Source organism: Bolinopsis microptera, chromosome 6 (genome assembly GCF_026151205.1).
Source record: "Bolinopsis microptera isolate Bmic1 chromosome 6, MBARI_Bmic_1.0, whole genome shotgun sequence".
NCBI classification, from domain to species: domain Eukaryota; kingdom Metazoa; phylum Ctenophora; class Tentaculata; order Lobata; family Bolinopsidae; genus Bolinopsis; species Bolinopsis microptera.
Genome location: NC_087077.1, coordinates 4,616,889 through 4,633,943, shown reverse-complemented (window position 1 = coordinate 4,633,943; position 17,055 = coordinate 4,616,889). Strand labels below are relative to the sequence as shown.

The following is a 17,055-nucleotide window of genomic DNA, read 5'->3' as shown; positions in this document are numbered from 1 at the left end:
TCCCTTACTCACAATCTGTTCACCCAAGAAGCCTCCAAAATAGGCCACAAGTTTACCCCCTACCGTTATTATCACACTGCCGGGTTTAGATATTATCCTGCCTATCTTAGCATTATACAAGACAGGGTTTATCACTGAGTTAATGGGAAGGAGCACTATCGAGAAGACGGGATACCAGTCAGAAGCGTCTATAACATCACCGTAATGTAGAAAACATATCACAGTCAGGGGTATCCAACAAATAAAATCAGTGAAGATAATGGCACTGATTTTAATTTGAATACCCTTCCGTTGGGCGGAGTCGTTCTGTCTTGATACTATCTCTGAGGAGCGAGCTGTTATTATGTTGATTACTAAGTAGCACCCTGATATGGTGATGAAACAGAGGAAATTGATAACGAGGATTGTGAGACAGTATATCTTCTGAGGGTCGTCTTTAGTGACGAGGTATTTGAAGACACATACTCCGTTATTACCGTAGAAGTGTACTGTTTTACTCTCGACACCTGTGGGTTAGATTGTAATGTTAGATTTCATGTACTGTAAATTTGTATCCTGGTTATGCAACCAAAACTATTCAATACTGAAATTATGATAGACTAATAGTAATATATCACACATATATAATAGAATATGTCATAGTGAAGTGCATTCAATGAGCTTACCTCCGTATTCAGAAGTGAACATATCTTTAACAATAACCCGTATTGTGCTCCAAGACAAATCACTTCTCTTAAAATACCCAAAATAACTCCGAAATATCTGATAGTGAGTACCTTTACTAACTGATCCTGTAAACAAAGGATTATTTTTATAATACAGACCATTTACAAAGGAATCCTCTAATCCGTTCAACATGGGAATACAGGCTAGAGCAGTAGATAGTGCGGATATTGTTGTTATTACCAGGATCATGTGGATCCTGGATCTAGCTGAGAAGATGCTCTGTTGTATAATCTTACTGACAGTTCTGATTCTGAATACACTGAGTCCCGCCATGGAGAATAGAGATAGTTGAGTGGCGATGGTACTGAGAATACCGAGAAGTGAGCATTCTGGCGAGGTCAGCCAGGCGTATTTCATCTTACAATAATCACTACCGAAATGTAGATCAGCAAAAGCTATGAGAACTAGATATATCCCCATCATCAGATCACCCAGACTGATCAAAATAATAAAACACTTGTTCATCAACCCTCCGAATGAAAGTACATGTCTCATATCACCTATTGAACTTATAATGTTGAAAGAGTTGAAAATGGTGGCCAATATCCCTACAATCCAAGACAACCACCTTAAGAATGAATTACCAAAAATGAACCTCTGTGTGGAATGACAATCACTGTTACACTCATCATAGTAGTCCCTGCAGTCCTCATGTCCATCACATTTAGAAGTGAGGGGAATGTACTCGTCATGTTGAGGACAGTGGAAGTGGTTGGTACAGTTTACTTCATCACTCCCGTCCCCGCAGTCGTCTACTAGATTACACACCTCGCTGTATAGAACACAGTTCTTGTTATCACATGGGAATATCTCGTTGTGATAGCCCTCATTGGACCCTCCTTGAGGGAAATGAGGGTCCTCATCACTCAGTTCCTGTGCTCTCTGAAACTGCTGATGTTTCCTCAGAACAATAGTGAGCTGATTAGACTCGGTAACAGCTGATATCCTCTCCTCTTTCTTGTTTACACAGGCATCATGTGGTATTGTCTTCAGAGGGCAGGGTGTTGTCACGTGACATGAATCAGAGCAGGTCAGATACACATACATTTCTCCGTACACAAACCTGCAATCTGTCTTATAGTCGGGTAGAGTTAAATCGGTCTTCGTGTTCATCAAACTGACTTTATTACCCATATCTTTGGATGTTGTTATCGTGTGACACTTTCCAGCTATCTTTTGTAAGTTCTCCAATCCCCTCAAACAAAAGGATACCTGCTTCACTGAGTAGATGCCAGACTCTTCAAGTAATATGTTCCAGGTGTCGGGAATACCCCGAGAAATACTGCACATGTCATTTTCACCACCACAGGTTTCAACCCTATCACACAAATCGTCGAAGTCAATAAATGTGTCATCTTCAGGACATATGATCTGGTCACCACACTGACTCCCCTTCTCAAGGTACCGCACTGATAACCCAGACCCACACTTCTTCCAGTACCTCTCATCTTCATCCTCTCCACCTTCGCAATCCTGCTCACCATCAAACACCCAGTGTAAAGGAATACTGAGCACCACCTCCCTGCTATTAGCCGCTTCCCACCTCCTGCTGACCCGCCTAGTACAGTTAACACGTGACACGTGAGTACAGTAAGTCTTACTCTCATCAGCAGCTCCAGGACAATCCTCCACTCCATCACACAGGAAACTCTTGTGAACACTACACCCTCCTTCCACTTCTACACACTGGTTATTATAGTCATCGTCACACAGAGGGAACCCCTTACAGATAGCAAACATGGAGACAGTAGTAGTGAACCCTGCTGATAGACACGACATTGCTGCTCGCTCAGGATCTGTGCAGTTTATCTGATCTCTCCCGTCAGAACACGTGACCGAACTGAAAGGGACTGCACAGATTTGGTTATCTGCCAAGTAGCGTATCCCGCCACTAGTTGGGTTGTAGTGGGGATGGAGCGGGGAGAGGGTGCAGGTCTTACCAGAGTGTGTGCAGTTTGTCTCGTCTCTTTTATCAAGACAGTCTTCATACATTCCATCACACACAAAGTTAGGAGGAGCGTACTCTCCCGCCCCGTAATCCAGCTGACACGTCATACCATAGATCACACCATTACACTCTCCCTCATCATCACAATACTGACAATCACACTTTTTATCACACACTTTGGAAGTGGCTATTCTCTTTCCGCTTTCGTAGTCTCTACACTGATATTGATCTTCATCGGACCGGCAATCTACCATCTCATCAGTCTTAGTGTTCTTACAGTCAGTGTAGTTGTTACAGTTGAAGTAGGTACTGAGGATTGAACCCCCGATAACTTCTTTGTTAGCTTTATTGTCACATACGTACGTAGAACAGAAGTGTGTTGATACCCCTTTTACCTGAAATTGTGGATAATTACTGGTCAATTTCATGGAACAATTACTTATTTGACAACAGGTGAAATATTCAAAATCAGGAATTGGGATTTGGGATGCTTGTAATTTGAAAACATACACTTTCTTTTAACTGTTTAGTCTTCCTTGAACCGACCAGTTACCTGATAGCCAGTGCAACCACCGTGTCCACAAGCCTGATAGAAATGTATATCACCAGGGCAGGTCCTATCGAATGTGATATAGAAGCAGCTATCTCCAGATATCCTCTGTATACCGTAATAGTTCTTACTGTCAGGACAACTAAACCACGTGGTGCCGTCGTAGTTACACACTTCTTTCAAGTAGCGAGCACTGTTTACTGTGACTTCCTGTACTGAACAATCTGTGTAATCTGAAGGAGTATGTTGTTACAGTACAATATTTGTTTACAGTACCCAGTAATGACCAATTGAACAGATTTTGCTCTGAACTTAGTAAAGGGAAACACTCCCCCCCCCCACCCCACCGTGGTTAAGCTAACTGATGAACAGTAACTACCTCGCACATGTGGCCTATACTGGAGATTAGTAACATTGTTATCAGTTGAGATAAAGTACAGCCAGATAACATTCTCACTTCCAGTCTCCACACATCCCCCTCCATGCTCTGGGAAAGAGAGTGTGTGCACTGTCTCCCCATTATAGTGCAGCTCTACTGAGCTACTTGTCTTCATTATTGTCCACACATCTTCTGTATAGTTTGAACTGCCCGGGGAGAGAATATTTCAGATGTATGTTATAACACAAAGTAACTCCTAATTTAAAGAAGATATATATTTTCTTCGCCGGATAGACAGTCAATTATAGTGGGTATCCCTGTTATCATGAAGCGAAGAGACAATCTGTTCGTAAAACGGAGTCTGTCACTGTTGTTTCAGACAGTCTAACTCACACTGAAGTGGTAACTGTAAAGGAATGATCCTCGTTACAGTTGCCCATAGTAAGAGCAGGAGGTAGGGTGAGATACAGCTTTATAAATGTGTAGAAATCTCCATCGTGATCAGTGGAAGCTAGCCCAACACTTATGGTATCTCCACTTCCTACTTTAGATGTTGTCTTCAGATAGAGAGGATAATCCTCTAGGTTGTAGGGTATCAACTTGTTTCTTTCTACTTCTTGCCAGCCTGAATTGTGGGAAGCCACCACATAGTATTATATACATAATACATGTTAGTGCAATCTTCTTACACTTTCATTCGGATTATATGAGGACTGAAAGAACTATGGACAGTTACAGGAGAGGTTTTTTTGCAATGACTTATAGAACAAGAAAAATAGGATGCGATTCAATACTTACCCAGATAGTCTTCAGCGAAGCTTCCCAGCAGTAAATTCAGAACAATTGTTAGTATCATGATTGTAATCCAGATACCTATTTTCCAAATATATTTTCACTAACGGTTAAAAGTTAACGGTAAGTGATTTTAAAATGGTCTGACCATTGGTCTCAGTAAATCAAGGACTAACAAATATGTCTAATCTCTACAAGCCTAAACCTTGCATCAATGTTTCAACCGCAGAGCAAAGCAACATTGCACACACTGCATACTTCATAATGAAGCCTAAATGCACTTAAAAACTTATCAGTTACACTGTTTACGAAACCCTGTCTCCACTTAAAACATGCACTGTGGTTTAACTGGTTAACTGGTTAACTGGTTTTACTGGTTATCTGGTTAACTGGGCTTTAAATAGTGCGTGGCCGGAAGTGTAGCCATTGGGAATGATAATTTGCTTCACACAGTTCACAGTTTCCTGAAACATTAACTGTAAGTTGCATCGTGGTTTATCATGATATGTGAATGGTTGTTAATGGTTGTTAATGGTTCTATGGTGTGCAAACTGTTCATGCACAGAACTAACCGGACAAGCACCTGTTGTATGTGTTATCAATACTCAACAACTGTAATACAATATAATACGATAAACAAAACAATCGTTAAGAGACAATATCCTGAATTCTCTTGACTGAAGGTAACAACCAACTATTTCAGAGTCTCCCAACAAACCAGACATGACACTGAAGCCCATCTCTCCACTTGTATGTATCGAGTATAATCCTAAAGATCCTCACTGTTTGGTCGGTGGACAATATAACGGACAACTCGGTAAGATTTTAAAAAGTTATTTTATGGCTTAGACTTTAGATATTATAAAGAGCTGTTTTAGTTGTAATATTTAACCTAGATTTTATTCGAGTTAAACAGTTACTTTGGGGTGATCTTAACGATGATGTTGTGACTCTAGTTGTAAATTTTATCTTAAATTTTTCTCAACTAAATATTTATTTTTTCAGCGTTTTGGGACACAAGGAAAGGATCCCAGCCCATCGAAGTGTCAGCGATATCTAACAGTCACTCTGATCCACTGTACAAGTGTATCTTCCTTACTTCTAAAACCGGTTTCTAATTATAATAAAATCGTTCCCCCTAAACACGGTAAAATTATGCAAATTTGGTTTGTGACCCTGGTCATTAGAAACACCCCTAAAGTTCGTTTTTTGACATAAAATTTAAAATTTCTGTAATTTCATTTCTGTTTTAGTAACGCATTTGATTTTTGGTATGCGTATAGAAAATCGAGTGATTGAACTTCGAGGGATAATTGAGGCTAACGAATTAGCCTCATCACTTTCAAAAAATAACTTTCTCATGTTACGTCCATGATATCCAAGTTGCAAGTATAATCCATAGTAATTATACTTGATTGAGATCTAAGCTTTAAATATTCGAGGTGAAAATGAGGCTAACCACCTTGTGAGAGGGTGAAATGAGGCTAACAAGTATACTTTTGTGTATATTTTCGAGCACTGAGCAGGTTCGGTATTGTGACTATCTAATGTGTCAGCAATAAAACAGTTTAGCATTTGACCCCTATCGGCTAGATCTCAGTCACCATGATAGCGACCAAGAACTTTGTTAAGAGCAGGACTGTGACACAGATGAAGAGGACGATGACGTAGAAAATCGGTTGTGTGCTCCCGTTAGTGTTCACTCAAAATATTGGTGTATTTGTGGGAAATGTGAAACACTACCTGAAGGGGAAGTTTCCTAAGTTGTTGCTCTGACGTTGGCGTTGGTGTTGTTGGAGACATGATGGAAACAAAAAATCAATGTATAGCTGAACACAGCAAATTTTGCAATATTATTTTAAATAGAGACACATTAGAAATGGCCACATATGGTCACAAAAGTATTAGTTATCCGGATAAAGATGACCAGGAGAGTTTCCACCAACTTTTACGCCATACAGCTTATAGATCCTTTCTAAATTTGTTAGAGTTTCATGGACTGGGGAAAAATAATCGGTACAGGCTCCCTGCGTGTGTAATCCAAGCAATAAGAAGCAAATTTCCGAGCATTTCAAACAAGTACGTGGGTTTTAAAGAAAGCGAATTTTCATCTCAATCCAACTGTAATACGCTTCAACAATTCTAGTTTCTATCCATTTGTAGTACTTACCCTACTTAGGGATCGTCAATGTCTATTTGTAGTTCAATTCACTCAGATATTCATAAATTATGATTTGTTTGTTATTCGAATAAAAGTTTCTACTTGAATCATATAATACTCGGCTGAAAACAATCCAAAATTATCACATATATGACATAAGTTGTAATAGCAGAAACTTTCTAATCGTACATTTACCCGCCACTGTCAAGAACTTATGTCACTGTTTAAAATCTTGACGTGAGCACTGTACATCCAATCAGCTATTCCTTTAGTTGAGGTGATATCCAAAACTATAAGGATTTTGGAGAACTAGGGAAATAGTCATAATTCTAAAATCTGAATGAGTTACACGTCTTTTATTGACAATGATAAACATTTGCAATGTATTACGCTATGCAAGCGCACGCTGAGGGACTTCGTGACGTCACGAGGCCACAGCTTATTATCGCAATAACACGCGTTACACGTACGCTAGAGAGTTTGTTCTTTCACCGATACGATTTTCTACCAGTTTGTCACAGCTGATTTAAATCTTAGCCAAATTGGAGACTACCAATTTTTGAGTTAACTGGTCCTTTAAATGTGAATGGATATTTTTTACGGATTCTACTAAATTTCTTCAGGCATCAATTTCATAAGACGCCATTGAAAATCGCTGACTTAAAATTTTTTTAATACTTTTTCTAGCCCAGTGGCCCTCCTTGTGGCCGTAAATCGTTATCAGTTTTGTCAGCCATGGAATATTTATACAATACTTATACAGGCAAAAGGATACAAGCGAGGCAATGAGAGTATAATATATATAGTGTAAGAATAAATATTTTTAGGAAAAAATTATGATTGGACATAATTAGCATCCCAGAATGTGGGAGGCTCACGTTGTGAGTAGCCCTTGTTAATATGAACAGTATAGAACAAAACACAAGAGCGAAACGCAAAATGGTCCTTTCCTAAGTCCTAACAGTGTTTCAGTACTCCAAGTAAACAAAAAACGTTGTGCTCAATTCTGACTGTACCGATCCAAGACATTGCCGCAGATGCAGGATGACTCATTTTCTAATCGTCAAGCTATTATTTTAGATACTATATTCCACAAGTAATCCACAAACACAAACGTCTACACAGTAATACCGGACTATGACCGGCAGATTTTGTCTATAATAAAGTAATAGATGAATGATCGCAACCGGACTGTTAATATTTTCGATTTTACTAAAAAGCATTATTTTCCTTCATAAAATAGTCAATTTCAAAATAAAATTTACCAGCTGCGCACTGCTGATAAACTATAATAATATATAATTATTTAATGGTCTCGACGATTATTAGCCTAAGAAATAGATTATCCTACTCGAACAGTTTAAATCAGTTTTTGGCGCATCGTTGTACTATTTAAATCTTTAGTCAAAGCAAAAAGTTCGAGCACTACCGTATCGAAGGTAGAACGTTATAATTTAAAGGCTCTGTTTCGTTGCGAAATAAATTGATAATTACTACTCACAAAGAACTTTGAGGTCAAATATATGGTGGCCTTTCAGAAGCCATATGGTGGCTTCTAGACGGCTTCTACACAGCAGTATTATTCTCTGATTTCCTATTTGACTCATGGTTACTAGTACAGACAAATCCGTCATTAAAATGATAAATCGCATTTCTTGCACAACTCGGTCTAATTATTGAGGAAAAGAAGAGGTAGATGGTAATCCAGGTAGGCCGGTTCAGATTAGCACGATGTAAGTGAAAAATGTTCGAAGTTTTTCTAAAAACTACTTTTCTCCGTGTTTTAAGCTATTCCAATCATTTGAGCCGATAAAAAAATGTTTAATTTTTGCTAATTAGCTAATTGATGATTATCCAATTAATTGATTATCTGAGGTAAAAATTGTCTCCACAAAAGCTTTTCTTCCTGATAATATGAACACCTTCTGCAATTTTCTACGATGTTCACAACTAAAGATATTTGACAAACAAGAAAGGTGGTAAAAAGTGGTAAAGTGGCAAAAAGTGGCCTTAAGGCACGTGGAAAAGTTTGGAAAAGTTGGTCAGTCGTAAAGGGCACCGAATTGGACTCAAAAACGTCACAAAGTCCTTAGAAAGCTTCTTGAGTCGGCAGATCGATTTTTTCAGACTAGACGGATTTGTCTGTACTACTAGTCCGAAGAAGCAGTAGAACAAGAAATGAACAAAACCTTGATAGTTAGCCTTATTTTACCGTCCATCAAAAGACAGAAAGGGTAGGTGGAGTCTACCATCGACCTAAAGTGTCCATTTAATGTATACCAGGGCCAGGGCAAAGGATAGTTTAAAGGACGTTATTGTTCAAACATAATTCAAAAATTAGAAGAGATCTGTTAGCCTCATTTTACCCTCCATTAGAAGGAAATGGCTGGGCCAGCCTTCGACCTAGAGCATCCATCTCATGTATTTTAGGTCAGAGGATACTTTGATAGACGTTATTATTTAAATATAATTCATAACTTAGTAATGACTTGTTAGCCTCATTTTCCCCTCAATTAGCGAAAAAATTTCCCTCTTCTCTTCGGATTCTGAAAGAGTTCGATCTGATGAATCGATTGAACACGTTTAAACTTTTATTGCATACTTGGAAGCTGTCATTAGAAAACAAAATGTAAAATGACTCGTTAGCCTCAATTTGCCCTCGACTAAATGCTTCAAAAATTTTATTAATCGAAACTCAATTAGTTGAACTATAGACAAGTGAAATATCATATGCCTATCTTAAAAGTTCTTGCTGTGACAATCTTCTAAAGTTAAATTGGGAAAAACGTGGTCCATCTCGTGCGAACTTTCCTAATGACCAGGGTCTTGTATACGATGACAACATCTATACATTTTTCTCATAGTTTAATTAATTTAAAGCAGCTGTAAAATGAAATTTTTACCACGAGAGCTTCTTTAATAACTCATTACTAGTAAAAAACCAGAGGCAAATAAACTAAGAAATGTTAAACAGTCGCAAATTTGCAACAAGCCGCAAACAGTGCAATCTCAACTTGGCGTTGTGTGAACTATACAGTATGTTGGTAGATGTCTCGCCACTTGGTCATAATTTTAATGCGATAATGATAATTGTCTTCGAGCCTTCTATTTCCATGCTCTTGGAATGGTGGCTGTTTCCTACAGCAGCAAATATCATGTTGTTCTTTGATTACCATGAACTAGGAAAGATTTTATATCAATTGAATTACAGAATTGCTGTAAGTCGTGTCGACCAAGTTCAATTTAATTTTGATCCATTATTGTCGAATTGACCTCTTAAGTGACTGAGAAACTTGCAAATTTTTGCTCTTACTCTTAGCTAGTAGGTCTGATAAGGTCTACATGAAATGTCAACGCGCACACGCGAATAAATATCGTAAAGTCAAAGTGTTTTTCCCTCTCGGAATTGCGCGAGTTGCTATAGGAACTGTAAGCCGCGCAGCCGCAACAACATTGCATGTCAACAGTCTAATATAAGCTGCTTAAATCTAGAATAATATCCACACGACAGGTCAAAATTTCGTCGTTGTAGGTCTCTTGAAGTTTAAAAAGAATTTGAACATTTTCTTCGGAAAGAAAACAGTGCTCTGCTCTTTGGGTAATATAGAAAAAGCAATATGGGGAATTGTAGAAAGTTTAAAAGCCTTCAATATCGTCTTACTGTCAGTTTTTAACAAACAATAGTCAAGTTTTTCTCAAAAATAATACTTCTTGGAGACTTCACAACCCATTGAACGAGAGAAAGTTACAATTTTGAAGTTCAAACCACTATAAGCCAAAAATAGTCGTGTCTGAATACTGAAATAGAAGAATTTTCAATGCAAGTTGACCCCAGTACAATGAGTATATCCCTATTAACGTCAGTGTTTTGCAGGAACGGAATGCTTCACCACGTCAACTGACGGACAAGTACTTTGGTGGGACATCAGAAAGATGGCAGAACCTACAGAGACCCTGATATTAGACCTTGCTAAGGGCGATAAACCTACCCTCGGTGGTATCTCTTTGGAGTATGAATCTACAATGGTAAGTTTATCGTATCACTTAACTCGGCTAAATCTTAAATATCTCGATATCCTTTGTGTGCTGGTTATCTATCTGGTTATCCCGGCTAGTCTGCTCAAATTACCACTAACGCATCCGTTTAATAGCCCACGAAGTTCATGGTCGGCACAGAGCAAGGTGTCGTGCTCAGCTGCAACAGGAAGGCAAAAACCCCTGCCGACAGAATCGTTGCCAATTTCAGGTGAGTTAATTAATGAATGGTTGTGATCTTATTGGGTGGTCTTGCTCTCATTCCTGAGCATGTGACGTCGTTAGAACTAAAAATAGCATAGAGAAACGGTATAGATAACTAGATAAATCGTATAGATTTAAAACTTCATAACCATTCTGTGATCAGTTATCAAATTATCTTTCCTCAGTGGTCACTATGGTCCAGTATACGCATTGCAAAGAAACCCCTTCTTTCCCAAAAACTTCCTCACTGTTGGTGATTGGACCGCCAGGATTTGGTCTGAGGATCTTAGGGAATCTTCAATTATGTGGACCAAGTTAGTATTTTTCATTTGAATCCAGTAATGGAGATTAAATTTGGGATAATTAGCATATGGAATATGGATTGGGAACGGGGAATTAGGTAATAACCACAGAACTTCTGTTACTGGCCTCTAAATTCAGACATTTTAATTCGATGATACCATTGTAATTTCGAGCTTTTAGCAACCACCTTTTCGCGTCTGTGCTATAATTGTGTCCCCCAGTATGAATAGTTCTTTGCTGATTTAATCTAGGAAAGTACAATACTTTGTCACAAAGTTTAAGAACCACAGTCATTAATCTACTAAAGGATTGGGCTCGATAGAGCATAAAAGGAAGTACTCCCGCCTACACGCATGGCACAGTTTAAATAGTTGTGCAATGCCGGATAAGGCTTTACTCCAATCGTCACCGAGGATATCTTTATAATTGTCATCGTATTTTATCGCAGTCTTTCTGAAATTAGCTAATATATCCGTTGAAATTGGACCTGATCTGTTAGTAGTATTAGTTACAAGGTAACGAAAATTAGTTTGTCAGTTAATAAAAAGTCTAATATTGGACGAGTAAAGTGCCCATTTTTGAACTAAATTTGAGCTTGCAAACTTTCGTTGGTGCTGTAATTTAAACTAGTCAGCTTCTTTGTCTGTTTGGTGTCACTAAACCTGGGCCACGTTAATTTTACGTTAGTCTTAACGTTTTTATAAAGTTATAACGTTATTGGAGTGACCCACTGAGGTTTTTTATTTTTAAAAAGCTATTAGTAAATTATCAAATAATTTTACATTTTTATAACTAGGCTCTCAAGTCTCAATTCTCGTATTGAGTGCCTATCTTACTATATATAAAGCGAGACGATATATATCCGTACCATTTTACTGACACCACGGCATCAACTTTAACACGATTTTTCGCAAAAACTGTAAAAGATATAAAACTGAAACTTTTTTCACTGGGTCAAATGTCTTAATGGCCTTCAAATCAGCCTGAAAAATAAAAATAGGCCAAGAAATAACAATTTTAGTGCCCAAAATTTGGACCCCTAAGTGGAGTCAAAAACGCGAATTAAATAGGTAATAATTTATTTAGTCTCTTGAGTCTTGACACCACTTAAGGGTTAGACGGGTTCCTGCTTATGGTCAAATTGTGATACTTTCACCAATCATGTACCTGCAGATTGTCCATTAATAGAATTTAAAGATTATTGGGCGTTAAAATCTCTAATGTAATGCATATTATCATAATCAAAAGTCACTATTCACTAATGGTCATATATGAAAAATGGGAAATAAGTAGCAGTGCTTGCAGTTCACCAACAAAGGTAAAGGAGCGAGTTATCTAAAATGTCTGACATAAAATTACAAATAGAGTACGTCATGCATATCAGTTCGAACGTTCATTTCAGTTATTGTTAAATTTAAGAAGAAGATAAAAAGGAGTGATATTTGATTAGACTAATTGGATTACACTAAAATATATCAAATGTGTCGAGCCTTAACAAATCTCTAGACTCTTTCATTAATTTTGTATGGCGAATAGAGTTTTATGGAGACAGCGCATCAATACTCGGACGCTGAAGCCGCCTTAAGTCAGTCAGTCAAGTCAAATCTCGAAAGAGCGATAAACGCTCTATAAGTTTCTCTATTAGTTTCTCTATTAGTTTCTCTACTAGTTTCCCTATCAGTTTCGACTTTCGCTATATCAGTTTCGATATATCAGTTTCGTGGACTTCTCGAATACTGCGTGATAAATGCATGAGCAGATTGAACAAAATGTTAAATTTGATATTAAATTACTTATAAAGTTGTTACGAACCAGACATCAACCAGTGCAGCAACTAAATATATCTCGCCGACAATTATGTTTAACAGGAAATATAAATTCTCATTAAACGTTTAAGTTCAAATGTTCATTCCAGTTATTGTTTAACGTAAGAATCAGATGGAGAATAATGGTTTCAAAGGATTCCAGCGGTATTCTCTGATTTGATGACTAAATACTTAAATATTATATATGTTGAGCCTTAACAAATCTCTAGTATCTTTCATTAATCTCGAAAGACTAAAACGCTCTCTCAGTTTCGTTGAATTTTTTAAATACTGCAAGGACTCTGCGACCTGCGTGGAAGAATGCACGAAATTGCGGGATATATACTGTTAAAATTGAATCTTACATTACTTTTAGAAATATACCAGCTCTCAATTGGTATCCTCAGTCCTCACACCATACTGTGCAATAAAAACCCGATGTACCGCTCCCAGATTTGCTGCAAACCTCGATTTATCGCGGCCATTTCTTTCCCCAAATGGAGCTTATCGTACCAGGCACGTAGCCAGGGGGGGCTAGGGGGGCGGCAGCCCCCCCCCCCGGAAAAAATCGAACCCCAGAAAAAAGATAAGCCCCCTAGTCCCCATGGTCGCCTGGTAACTGGGCTGTGTTTATGACTGCAGTCAGTCAAAGATTTGAACTGTGGATTAGTAAATATATGCCATTAAATCCAAGCAAACATTCTAGAAGACTTCTATAATTATAGTCAATAGTGTCCCCTAGACCGTAGGAAATGTAAAAATCTTAAGACGATGAGGCCTGAGTAAGTCGTAAATTCTGATTGGAGAATGCAGATTGCTGTTGTGAAGTTACCAAATTTACGTGAGTACTTGATTCTTTTCAATCCCAGTTTATTGCTGTCCTACAAATTTCTTTAATGCCAAATGTCGTCTAAAACACCCTGTTTTGCAAAAAATTTCCGGGGGCCTGCGCCCCCCTAGCCCCCGCCAAGGGGCTCCGCCCCTGGACCCCGCTGGGGGCTGCGCCCCCAGACCCCTGCCACAGCTTGCTCGCTTCGCTCGCTGCGCAGCTTGATTGGAGGCGTCGGCTCGCTTCGCTCGCCGACAGCCCCCCTCAAAGAAAAATCCTGGCTACGTCCCTGTATCGTACGTAATGTAAACAAACAAAACCCCGATTTATTGCAAACCCCGATTTATTGCAAACCCCGATTTATATTTTCCCTTAAACTTCGCAATAAATAAGTACTAGCAGGAACCCGTCTAACCCTAAAGTGGTGTCAAGACTCAAGAGACTAAAATAATTATTACCTATTTAATTCGCGTTTTTGACACCACTTGGGGGTCCAAATTTTGGGCTCTAAAACTCCTATTTCTTGCCCAATTTTTTATTTTTTCATGCTGATTTGAAGGCCATTAAAGCATTTGACCCAGTCAAAAAAGTTTCAGTCGTATATCTTTTACGGTTTTTGCGGAAAGTCGTGTTAAAGTTGATGCCGTGGTGTCAGTAAAATGGCACAGATAAATATATATATATCGTCTCGCTTTATATATAGTAAGATTAGCATGAACCCGTCTACCCTAAAGTGGTGTCAAGACTCGAGAGAATAAAATAATTATTACCTATTTAATTCGCGTTTTTGACACCACTTGGGAGTCCAAATTTTTGGCACTAAAATTCTTATTCCTTGGCCGATTTTTAATTTTTTCATGCTGATTTGAAGGCCATTAAAGCATTTGACCCAGTCAAAAAAGTTTCAGTTGTATATCTTTTACGGTTTTTGCGGAAAGTCGTGTTAAAGTTGATGCCGTGGTGTCAGTAAAATGGCACGGATCCATATATCCATATATTATATATACTAGCTATATATATAGTAAGATATCGTCTCGCTTTATATATAGTAAGATTGCACTTTATTTGACATTCAAAATTGTATCACACACGGTAGAAACTTATACCTATTGCCGATATATGTGGATCGTTCATTACTACATAATATATTACGCTTACTCTAATTCCAAGAAAACAGTTTTATGATCTTGACAGTCTTAGTTTTTTGGCTTTTACTTATTTACTAATATCTTATGAACGGTACTAGAATTACCTAACGAAACTTTGATAAAATAAAATACGTTGATATGATATAAGGAAGCTAATGTCAATGAATAACATAATAACTTCATTGTCTGGTGCCTTTATCTTATAGCTTTATTATAGATATTTTGCTTAATTGTGCCGGAAGAGCTGGATCAGACCGGGGTCTGTCTCGTCTCTTTTTACTTTTCCAAACCCGGCTGGCACTTAAGAATATCATTTTGACTCATGTCACTTTTTACACCATCCTCCACCATTCACTCTGATTTCACCGGCAACCTTCCCGTGGGTTGCCACACCCCAGAGGTAGGCAGAGCATCTCAAATCTCAATGCTATCCTCTCGTGGGCTAACTTGGCCAAGCCCCTCTTTTTAAAAATAAAATAAAATAACCTTGTCCAATGAAGCCAGAAAAATTCTGCTTAAGGGGGCACTGTCCGACAGCGAAATCTGTCTGACAGCACTAATTTCTTGTGTTTGAAGTGATATCTCAAATTTGGCACATAGAAATTCACCCAAACTTGCACAAATTATTTGTCTTAAAAGTATCTTACTATCTAAAAAGTTTCAAGAAAATCGTTTTGTTGGATATCCAGATATATGCCTCGGAACCACTGCAAACCACCGAATTGGAGATATTTTGTGTGTTTAAGGTAATATATATTTAAAAAGGTAATATCTCAAATTTGGCACATAGAAACTCGCTTAAACTTACACAGATTATCCGTCCTATAACCACCATACTTTATGGAAAGTTTCAAGAAAATCGCACGGTAGGATCCGATATAAACTATTGTTCGAATAACCTATTTTCTGAGTCGGACAGATGTCGCCCAATCTTCGGAATCGATATATCTGTGGACTGTATCAGCAGGTACTCTCCGAGAAATGATAAATTCCCCGTCTGCACTGCACTGGCCGCTAGGGACTTGATGAAGTGGTTGCGTGTTACATTGCCACCAGCCGAGTAAATACTAAATAAAGTCTCTGTACTGGTATATGCTTGTTCTCACGGCTGTTCAGAAGGGCGATTTCTGCGATTTTAATCAGATAGGATTACCCTAGGATTTTTCCTAGCGCGTCCGAGATATCTCGTATTTTATCAATCCTAACGGCGATCCGGTTCCCCTAGGATACCTCCGATGAATTCCTATCGCCGAGCGGCGATAGGATGTGTAAGTTCCGAGAGGCGATAGGATTTGCTCTCGGACCCGATAGGAAATTAAAAACCTATCGGATCCGAGCGCTAATCCTAGCGGAGATAGGATTTATCAATTCCGAGTGCCGATAGGATTTGCTCACGGACCCGATAGGATACTCAAATCCTATAGGATCCGAGAGCAAATCCGAGAGGCGATAAAATTTCAAATATCAGGACCGATATAATTGGAAGACGACGCATATCTAACTGTAGGTTGAAACTTATATATATTATAGAATTCTATCACTGTCTCGACAAATCTTATTTGCTTCTCTAACCCTTTTAAACCAGACAGAGAACACCCTTTATAGGAATCGTTACTCGTTCATGTATTGCATCTAAGGGTCTGAATTCTGAAATAGCCAAAATCTTACTTATTTTATATTATATGAACGATCTCTTGCTCCCGTAAACTTACAAGTTTAGAAAGTTTAGAAATTTTGATAAATTTGTTCATTTAATTTGTGATCGTAATTTGTATCATAATTGTGGTTATCGATCGTTATATATTATGGCAGCTTACTTAGACACGTTTATATAATATCCATTGTATTTGCGTCACGCCCGTTAGAAAGGTGTATCTTGATTCTTTTAATTATAAAAAATAAAACTAATTAAAAACTAAGAACTAAGTATTTGAACACCTTTCACTTTTATTTTATCTAGTCTCAATTTATTTTCTTGTGAGTTGCATTTTCAAACAGTATGTTCTGAAGACCCTCGGTAGTTCCCCATCTGGGCCGCTCTCAGCCATATCATTATCTTCACTCAATATTTATGAACACAAACCCTGAGGTCCCCAGGTAATGAGCGCGGCTGGATATTATGGAGAAACTGTTGTCAGTCGTGTTCGGGCTCTTCATTAAGAATTTTAAAAATTC

The 17,055-nt window shown here is 38.2% G+C and overlaps 1 protein-coding gene across 2 annotated transcripts in view; it reads left to right on the top strand.

Moving 5' to 3' along the window:
* LOC134817595 (dynein intermediate chain 3, ciliary-like) overlaps positions 1-17,055 on the top strand; it is a 120,915-nt gene that overhangs the window by 83,665 nt on the left and 20,195 nt on the right. For both annotated transcript variants that reach the window (XM_063826807.1, XM_063826808.1), the window contains exons 6-10: positions 5,099-5,212; positions 5,401-5,505; positions 10,431-10,582; positions 10,708-10,802; positions 10,981-11,109. In XM_063826807.1, the coding sequence (XP_063682877.1) occupies positions 5,099-5,212; positions 5,401-5,505; positions 10,431-10,582; positions 10,708-10,802; positions 10,981-11,109 (595 nt within the window). The remainder of the gene's footprint in view (positions 1-5,098; positions 5,213-5,400; positions 5,506-10,430; positions 10,583-10,707; positions 10,803-10,980; positions 11,110-17,055) is intronic.